The 10,720-nt window shown below is 31.2% G+C and overlaps 1 protein-coding gene across 1 annotated transcript; it reads left to right on the top strand.

Annotated features, from left to right (window-relative positions):
• Nucleotides 1-1,712: 1,712 nt before the first annotated feature.
• LOC117171021 lies at nucleotides 1,713-7,372 on the top strand. The gene is made up of 4 exons (XM_033358066.1): nucleotides 1,713-1,874; nucleotides 3,773-3,826; nucleotides 6,963-7,085; nucleotides 7,288-7,372. The coding sequence occupies exons 1-4, from the start codon at nucleotides 1,713-1,715 to the stop codon at nucleotides 7,303-7,305; spliced, it is 357 nt and encodes a 118-aa protein (XP_033213957.1). The 3' UTR covers nucleotides 7,306-7,372.
• The last annotated feature ends 3,348 nt before the right edge of the window (nucleotides 7,373-10,720 follow it).

Raw genomic sequence — 10,720 nt, 5'->3', positions numbered from 1 at the left:
GACATCTTCTAAAATAGTTTCATTGTTTTTAAAATTTTGGTAAAATCCTGAAAAATAAAAAAATCCTCTTCCAAATTTTCTATATAATTATTCGAAAAATTTGGAATTTTTAAAAATCCTTTTCAAAATTTCGTAAGAAACCTAGAAAAATATATATTAAGTGATCTCAAAAATAAATAAAACTACAAAATAGCTATTCAAAATTTTGTTTAGTATTGAAACTATTTTTCCTTTAAAAAAAGTAACGTTTTAGTTAAAAATTAATCTGCCTTGGTTGATGATTTATATATTTTGTTAAAAAATCGCATTCTTTCAAACAATTCAAATCTTTTTAATTAAAAATTAGAATATCTTTCAGTTGAAATATGAACTATTACATTTTTCGTTGGGAGTTAATTTTCTTTGATTCAAATTCAACTATATTTCAAAAGTTGAACTACTTTCTTACACATTCAGTTTTTGGTTAAAGATTAATTTGTTTAGTTAAAAAATCATCTCTTTTGTTAAAAATGTAACTATGTTGACAATTTCGTCTTTTTTGATTAATTTAGCTGTTCTTGATCAACTATATGGTTGCAAATTAACTTTTTTGTTGAAATTTTGACTTGATTTTTCTGAAATCTTTTAAAATATTTTAAAATTTTCTCAAGAATTGTAGGAAAATTATATTTACCTTACCTTAAAAATGGATAAATAAATAGACACAAAATAAAAAGTGGTTTGAAATTTTTATTTTATATTAATAGAAATGCTTTGTTCTCTACAAACGGAAAACTTTTAGATCAGGTTAGACGATATAAAGGTTAGAATAATATAAAATAAACATGCGGTATGCACAGGACAAGAAATAATCTGACTTTGTTAGCAGAACCATTTGAATAATTTAAAAATTTCGTATACAATAAGCCTACGTTGAATTATTTTAGTGAATGAGTTAAAAAAACATTTAGTTTCAAAGTCAAAAGTTATGTTGACAAAATTAAAATTTTTTAAGTGTGAAAAGTGTTGCTAACAATTTGGAAAAATTCATAAAAAATATTTACATGTGCAATATTAATTTTTGGCAGCCAAAAGTCTAAGATTCGTCATTAACCTTCAATTTATACAAGATGATATTCAGATTACATTAGATATACAATTAACACGGAGTAATAATAAGGAGACCGATCTCCGTACATACGTTCTGACTGCGTTAATTGTACATTTACTGCTAAACTTAGACGTTAGAAGCCAACGCTCAAATCAGAGCGGGCATGCGCACTGTGATCGACTGTCCCTTTTTCTCCTGCGAGAAGTGTGCGGGTGATGTACAGCATAATCGGTTTGCTTATTATTTCTCCGTGACAATTGGCATTTTCACTTATCCACTAGCTAACTTCACTTCGATGTCTGTTGAGGGTATACAATGGACCAAATACATGGGATTTAGTCCATATTAGCACTCTCTTGTTAATATCTCCGTAAAAACTCATTTTTTCTGTATAAAAGTTTTGGAATTTATTTTTTAAGAACGATTAAATAAAATAATAAAATGATAAAATCATGATAATTATTATTTATCGTAAATATATTTCAAAAATAAAGTTTTGTCCTATGCATTTGGTGCCAAATCTTTCCCTTTAGCACTCGACGGAGTGAAGTTAGCTTGCGATGAAGTGAATCTGCCTAACGGAATATAAAGGAAAAAATGAGAGAGCCCCGTAAGGGTCCGCATGGATTACTCTCAAGCCTTGGGAGCTTATGAAGGCAATCCAGATGAATTCACTCATGGCAACGACATGCTAATCCATCGGGGTCCAGAATGGGCTTCCTTAATGGATCCCTCATGGTTGCCATTACGGAGCCCTGATGGTATCCATCATAGATCCCTCATGGTTGCCATCATAGAGTCCTCATGGTTGCTATGATGGAGCCCGCATGGTTGCCATCATGAAACCCTCATGGTAGCCGTCATGGATCCCTCAAGGTTGCCATCATAGAGCCCTCATAGTTGCCAATATGGAGCCCTCGCGGTTTCCCTCATATTGTGAACAAAAAATACAACAATATTTGGTTTGGTTCTCGGATAACACCGTAGAATATCCATACCCGTGCAGAAATTTTGGTGGGACGCCGGTCGGGCCCCGATCGGGAAAAATATGGACCGGATAGGGTAGCGCTAGACCGTAAATGAAACGCCCTACCCGACAGCGCCCAGATCTGGGCATCAAAAATGGGTGCCCAATCTGGCCCATTTATTTTTTATTTCTATAATTAGTAAAATTTAAAAAGCTTTTTTAGTAATATTTTTTCAGACTTTGTGTTTTACGAAACTTCAATTTTTCAATGTCCTACATTATTGCACTGTTTGTATTCCTTTAATTTATCTTTAACAGTTTGCACTTCGGAGATAACTGTTATGTTTTAAAAAACATTGTTCAAATTTAGAACTATCATACACACACATTCATAAATGAATTTCAATTATAAATATTTTTTAACCTTTTTAATATTATTTTGGAATGTATATTGTTTGACTTACGCACATGTGGCACGTGTAATGAGATTTTAAAAGCGTAATGATGTCCGAGAAAATATTAAAGCATTTAATTTATAATGTCGCTAATCCGGAATTTCATATATTTTGTATGAAGTAATGTTTTCAAGTAATGTGAATGCATAGGAAGTTGACGTAGAACTTTAGGAATGGAAATGATTTTCGTACAGTTTGCGGGGAACAAATGAAGCTGGACGTCCCAAATCTCAAAAGTCACTAATTCTGCGATGCATGACATTCGATCTTGACCATATAAATAGCTAAAGAATCTTTTTAAAATATTCCAAAAAATGGTACAAATTTTTAGATCTTTTAAAAATACATATTTTTGTTACAATTTTATAATTTTTTAAAAATTTATGGTATATTTTCTCGAAAGCTATCAGCCATAGGATATAAATATATTCAACATGAAATGTGTGTTATTGAAGAATATACTACTTTTATTTAAAACTTGTTTGTAAATTTTAATTATTGACTGAAATAAACGGAAAAACATAAACTCACAATATATGTTTTGCTTTTGGCATTTAAGTTCGACGTAAACAAAAAAATATCACGACGACAACAGTATACTTTACATAATCTTGTTTAACCTAACACGACCCAACGCGGTTCTGAGGCGAGCCACACCATCTGCCCCCTTCGGGCCACATGTGGAAAATCCGACCGGGCCCAGATCCGAACTTGGGAATAAGTTGGGAAATTTCTGCACGGGTACTTTCAGAGTTCGAATTTCACAATAGAGTCATCAAATTTTTGAAAGGAATTAATTTTTTGTATGTCTGAACTCATGAAACCTTAAAATTTGTAATACCAAAAAAATATTCACCCTTTGGACTTGGACATTTTAATCGTTGAGCCGTGGGGGCAAACGAGTTGGGCCCCCTTTGGGGACCCTCGTATATTTTACCCGCGTTGATCACCCACGAAGGCCCTTGTCGGGGACCATCATTCTAAAGAGGGCTAAACGGGGCTTTTTAAACACGCAGAAGACGCCAAGTTTCTTCCCGGTTCCAAACTTGGTTAAGACTGGAAGCCGCTAGCCTGGGCCTAGTTTGAATTTTCCAATGGCTCGAACTTGGGCACGGTTAGTGTAAAAGTTCCTAAAATTTGCCACAGATGGCGTAGAACTATTCTCTTTTTTACTTATTACTTGCAAGTTTCATATGTCAAACTTTACAAAGTGAGAATCATTGCAATTACAATTTGCTAAAATAAGAAGCACTCTAAAAGTCCGGAGATATCGAACAATCGACAGTATTCTATAGTTTCGTGGTGAAAGTGCAAGTAAGAACTTCTGTTAATTATAAATAATATTTTCACATTAAGATTGCACCTTGGCTTATAACCTGAAATTGAGAAAAAATTTTTTGTCGAATTATAAAGTGTATAAAATGATGAAGATGATGAAGAATCAGAATTTAAAAGTAGAATTTTTTCTAGAGTTCATGACTTATCCAAATTTTTAGGAACACTTTTCTAGATTTAGCAAAAAAGTTGAAATCAAAATATCAAAATGATAATTTTCCTCAAAAAAACTCAACTTTGAAACTATATTTTTTTTTATTCGTTCATTAAAATAATTTCAACATGGAAGCATTCGTCGCGAAAATTTCTAATGTTTCCAGCGATGCTATTTACAAAGTCAGATTCAATTACTGCACAAATATTCATCTTCAAAGTTAAGTATGAACTTTCAAACGTTTAAATTAAGTATACCCAAACTTTCTGCCGGTAGTGTACTTCCTCTCACGATTTTCAAAAATAAAAATTCGGAATTTGACAACTTGAATCGCAGCAATAAAGATATAAAAATATAATGTATTGAAGGTAAAAAACTGAAAAATCTAATAAATAAAATTGCTATAAAGATATTTAAAAAAAAAACAATATTTGACGTGATAATAAGAGGACGCATTACGAAAAGCAATATCATAAATATTTTTTTTTTCTGAAATGAACTTGTTTCCTGTATCGTGAGATAAATGTCACTAATGATACTTTGCATCAGCTTCATATCCTGATTGTGACGTGATTGTCAGATCACTGTGTCACCTGCGTAGCTTCTCACTAAACCTATTCCAAATCTATTGTAATTGTTAAAGAAAATATCAAATACAAAATGAAGTAACTGTGTAAATTCATCAGTAGTAATCCACCAATTTTTAACTGTAGATAAAAACTTACTTAATATTATTATGCGAGAAGAAGAGGGGATGGTTTGTTTCTAAAGGGTGGTTTACGATTTATACCTACAAAACCCTAAAAATATCCCTTATGCTATAATTCCAAAAAGGCAGACTATTTTTAATATGACAAAGAAAGTGCAATGAAAAAGAGCAATATGACTTTCTATATTTTATTATTCGATCCTCGGAGACAACACTTATTTTTTGAACGACTTTGACTGTTTCCATTTTGCAAATCCCAGAGCAGATCTTTACATCCCAGAAACGGTACGGGTCGAATACGGGTTTCGACGGCGTTGTTTTGCCTTCCCTAATGGATAATAACGAGAGTTCGGTCTCGTTTATCACCACTTGTAGCTCCACCCCTGACCTGGCCAGCTATCAACGTGCCCCATCCCAACATTTTCCTCGCGTTACCGTTCCCATCCGTACTGTAACGTATACATAGTATCCGACACTGGTGTCTCGGTTGCACGACACGTGTACGAGCTACCCCAACCCCTTATTTTCAACCCACTTGTGCCGCCACCTTCGCTGGCAGCTCTCTTCCTGATTCACTTGCACCTACTTCTCGGTTAGATACCATTACGTACATCGGATGCTTACCTCAAACTGTTTGCGAGGTACACTGAAGGGTGGAAACTGCAAAACACTGCACTGAGAAAAATCTTTGTTTGGGCGAAATATAGTTTTATCGTCCCAAACATATGTTTTCGTTTCTATAGATGCAACAGAACCGTTTGGTTGAGCCAAATATAAAGTTTTGTATGCTGAAAAAAACATTTTTTGGGTGAACATATATATGAAGTACAATTAACTATATTTTTGAACTAACAATACAATTATTTTGTTGAAGTGACGATATGGCTTTGATGAAGGAGAATTGGTATTTCGTAGATATAATAAAATATCTCATTTATACGAGAGAATTCTAAAATGAGAAAAAAGAATCGATTTAATCAAATGCGTTCAATTTGCAAAGAATTTGCTTAATTAATAACCATTATAATTCATCAGGATAATTCATGATTATCGACGAAATTGTGATTAAACAAAAGACTTCTTCTCAATTCAAATGTATTTTATTGAATAAAATAATTTTCCCTTCTTTTAAGTTTTTCTTTTAACAATGAATATTTGTTTTTTTTTTGTATAAAAACATCACAGATCAAAACAACAATACGTTGTTTTCCACATAGCTGATATCTTCCATATTGAAAACTGGAACATCAGGAGTATGCTCATGCGCGGCCGCATTTTTGGTACAAGCAACCAAATTCATTAGTACATGTAACAAACGGTACTTAAAAAAATTGTGGTCTGAACCGAATAAATTATTTTCTTACAACAACCACTTCTTTAGCAATCACAGGCCAATTCTTATAAAAGAAACAAAAACTGCTCAACAAAATAATTTTATGACTGTAACTTTCTTTTCCTCAGTATATAATAAGGGTTTCCCCAGCTTTGTTATATTTCCAAACAAGTCAGCACGTTTTTCGTTAACCAGTTGATAAGTAGCATGTTATAAAGTCCTAAGCCACATTCTCATGATTTTACATTTGAGACAAAAATGCCTTCAAAAATCGAATTCTCAGTTTTAAAAAATTTAAATTTATTTTTGAGATCAATCAGTGCTGACTTTAGTCTAAAATGTCTGATTAGAAAATATTATTATATTCCGAGAAAAATTAGGGAGAAAGTTTTCTTTTGCTCGAGGGGCACGTTTTTTCAACTATGGACGGTTATAATAATATTTTTTTTAACTTAAAAAACGTAAAAATTTACTTTCCAACTACTGAGTTGCTAAATCGACGCTAAGAAGTTTTATTAAAAAATAGTATTAGGTTTTGAGAAAATGGAAGGAGAATTTGTTTGCTGGAAGCGCATGTTTGAACGTGATTTTCTGAGCCACAAATTTTTTTGTTCTTGAAATTTTGACGGTGATGAAGAATCCAATTTTCATTTTTTTTTTAATGTAAAAATTTACTCTTTATGATACATACATGCATGATATCAGCCTTTTTCGACTCCTATGAAGCGGGTCTAAAGCTCTACTTTTTACAACCTAGGGAGTAAAAAGTACTTTTGACTCAATAGAGAGTGAAAAGTGAGGTCAGAGGTAAATAATAAAAATTATACATCTATGTGCTCTACAATGTGCTACTATGTGCTCACATTTTACGCTGAAGAGCCCATTCACAATAAAACCTGTAAGGAAATTTTGGTTGCAGATCATTAAATTTTGCGGCAATCTATGGAAATTCACCACATACAAATCACCATATACGGATCAAATGACCGAAAATATCCAGAACTTTATAGACATGTTTAAATTATTTTTTAGGCAATTTATGGTAAGTTATTATTAATTACCCGTAATATTATCATACATTACCAAAACATTCATTAAATTTCCATAAATTTATAAAAAAGTTTGAAATTGAAGTTTGGGTTATTTATGCAAATTTACCATATTTACTTGTAAAATTTCTATAAATGGCGGATCATTACCATCAATGTCATGAAATTTATAGAAATTTTTAAATTCATTTTTAGGATATTTATGGCAAGTAACCATAAATCGCCAGAGTCGGATTAGGGCAACTAGAGTCCCAGCGTTGTACATTTTTTGGTGCCCCCCTAGGAGAAATCTCTGGTAAAATTCATACACTAAAATAAATTATGAATAAATAAGGCTCATAAAATTTATCAAATAAACTTTTCGTTTTTTCTTGATTTTGAACAATAATATTTATTACTGACCGTACACCTAGTAATATGTGTATTATAGATTCATACATCTAAGAAACAAATTCTTTACGCCTTTGCGTTTACGAATTCTTTTATTAGATCTCCCAAAGATAATGACTTTAGATTATCTTTCTAGAGTGTCAAAACACCGAGACCACTTACTATTTTTATTACCCATAGTTGAACGAAGTTTTGATTTTACCCTAGCCAGAGTTGACAAAGGTGGTTCAGCTTCACAATTTGTAATAAGAGTAATTAAGAACAGTCTAAAAGCAATATACACATTCAGACAAAATCGACGTTATGTCTGAATCTGACATACATTTCAAAATAGTTACGGATGGTTCCAGTTCAATGGCTAAGGTAACTTCCAAATCTTCAGCGTAAAAATCTACAAGTTTAGAGGCACTTTTTAATATCTTTGAAATTCCAGAAGTTCTACAGTCTCATCGTTACGATTTGTGCATCCGTTATTTTTAATGATTCGTCATTGTCTGAACTTTCTAATCCTCTTACGCTTTTTAATATAATTTTCTTATTTAATTCTTATTAAATTACTGTACAATCAATTTAATTAACAATTTCATGTATGATTCACACAGTTCATTCAACAGTCGTTTCACTTAGATTATAAACTCACAAACATGGTGATCTCCGTTATGTATTCTCGTTAACTTTTGTTATTAAATTTTTATTGTTCACGTCCCCACAATTTTCATTTTCTTCAGAAGAGTGAGAAGAAGAAAAAAAAGCTTGATTGTTATCAGTTATAACTGATTTAGATTTCTTACTGATAAAAGTTGTCAGTTTTGGAAGTTTGATTTCGAATTCTTCTCTGTTTTTTGTTTTCTTTCAGATGTACCACTTTCACACTTTCTTGACATATTTTTAGTCAAAAAGAATTTTAAAATCAAACTCGCATGCTCTGACTCATCGAAAACCTCACCAAAACCTGTTTCAATTTAAATCAATAATTTTTGGAGAAAACTAAAGTTTAAATCATAATAAAGTTCTCCTCTGATGCTCGTACTTTAAGTGTTGGAATCCTACTCAGGTTTGACACTTTGATGACGAATGTATCGAAACCCCAACAATAGGGCAAGCTATCGCTTTAGCAATCGCAAAAATATGATCTCAATATTTAGATTCAAATGTTGAAATAAATTATGATATATCAGTATCGAAACATTATAGAATAAGTAGAGTAATAAAAATTAGAGTTATGAAGTAGTTTATCTCAGTAGAGAACTAAAATAATAAATTTCTAAATTTTGATACCAATTTTTTTTAAGTTGAGGAAGAACTTGGGGGTCCCTTCAAAACCGGGACCTCGGATTGCAGACCTTACATCCAATCCCTTAATGCGGCCATGTAAAATTGTAAATCATAACTGTATTTCGCGAAATGTCTGAAATCATTCATTTGTCCAAACTCTTCGAAAAAGTCCCTCTTCTGCTCCTGGATGATTAATATACTATTCCAGTCCAGAACTTGTCTACCGTTATCAGCACTAATATTAAAAAACGAGATTATGGAAAATTCGTTTCTCCAGGATGTTTATTCGAATTTTTTGTAACTTTCAGTTAATATTGAACCTTGACATTTTTCATGGCAGTCACATCTGAAAAAAGGATGTTTTTTTCAATTCATTCTTAAATGTGTAAATTATAAAAAAAGCTGGGTTTCCAATTTATTTTTTCATGAAAACTGCACACAAAATATAGATCCATCATTATTTTTTTTTCAATTCCTATGGTGCCCTAAAAACCAGCCCATGTTAGGACAATGAAAGTTTTGCGGGATATTGGCCCTAATTATATGTTTTTCCTCATTTTACTTAATGTATTCTCATTAATAAATAAATGAACCAATTGTATGGAATTTAAATAATGATTTTTAAGTGTTAAAACTATTTTTCTTTAATTCAAAATTTAGTTTTCACAAAATATTAAGAATTATTTGTGTTTTCTTAATGCTGTATCTAAATTGGTGAATGTAAAGAGTAAATTTTTGTATAAGTTTTTTGTTTATTGTTTAAACAATTTATAAATATTAAAATCTAACTTGTGATAGAAAGAGGCTCGAAAATCGCAAGTTTTTGCAGTATTTCAATAAGTTCCATTTACTTACTCTGACTGTTATTTTTTGCAACCTGATAATAATTTTTTGTACAATTTTATTTTCTTGGGCCAATTTTGATTTGTTTGAACAATTTCTTTTAAATATAGAAAATTTATATCATAATCTTAATGTGTGGCTTAATTAATAATGTTTAAATAGGAAAATTTTTGTTTTTGTTGTTTTAAGTGTTTAAAATATTTATAATTTTTTAAATGCAACTCATAACTTGAGGTAACTAGAAAATCACGTTTGTTTGCGAATATATCAGCAAGTTCCATTAGTTTCTCATAATTTTAAATTTTTTTAGTTTGATGTTAATAGTTTATACAGTTTTCACAAGCAATATCGTACATCACTTATTTTTTCTGGATGATATAACCTAATTATACTTCAAATATTATAAACTGTTCAACTAATAAACGAATAACTGCAACAAAAAGTAATATTACATTAAAACCTCCGACTGAAGAAATGGGGCATTTAAATTGTGTACTCTCTAAATATGAATCTGTAAAAAATTCACTGATTGAAATAGTAGTTAGACCTTTCACTGATTAACCAATGATTTCGGACTTATTTATCAATCAGTTCAGTAACACTAGGGTAAATTATGTGAAGCATAACCTCTAAATTGTTAAGTTAAGCGTTGTTGTTACTCTTTTACTTAAGTAGCAAGAAGAACTCCTTAATGAAATATATTTTTTTATTTTCGGACTGTAATTCTGCTGAATTAACTGCGGGAAAAATATACTCTAACTCGTATAGGAAGTACTTAATTAACGGGTGTGTACATGACAGTTCAATCTTGAAATTAAAGTAATATGCGAGGTTGTTTCCTATTTAAAAGCATCGAAACTTTTCACCTTTTTTAATATTTGATCGTATTTGTGGGTTTTAATTTTTACTATGATTTTTTGATTGAATGTACTAAAATATTATTTTATTACGCCTGCTAAATTGACATGACGCAGTGCTGCCAACCCTCAAAAGTGGTTACTTCACTGAATCAATAAGTAGCCTTTCACTGATTGCCAGTGACCCATATCTAGCTATTTGAATCAGCGAAATTTCACTGATTCAAATTTAGAGAGTATATTAACTTATTAAATATTATAAA

The sequence above is a fragment of the Belonocnema kinseyi genome, chromosome 4, assembly GCF_010883055.1.
Source record: "Belonocnema kinseyi isolate 2016_QV_RU_SX_M_011 chromosome 4, B_treatae_v1, whole genome shotgun sequence".
Lineage (NCBI taxonomy): Eukaryota > Metazoa > Arthropoda > Insecta > Hymenoptera > Cynipidae > Belonocnema > Belonocnema kinseyi.
This window is presented reverse-complemented; position numbering and strand designations above follow the sequence as displayed.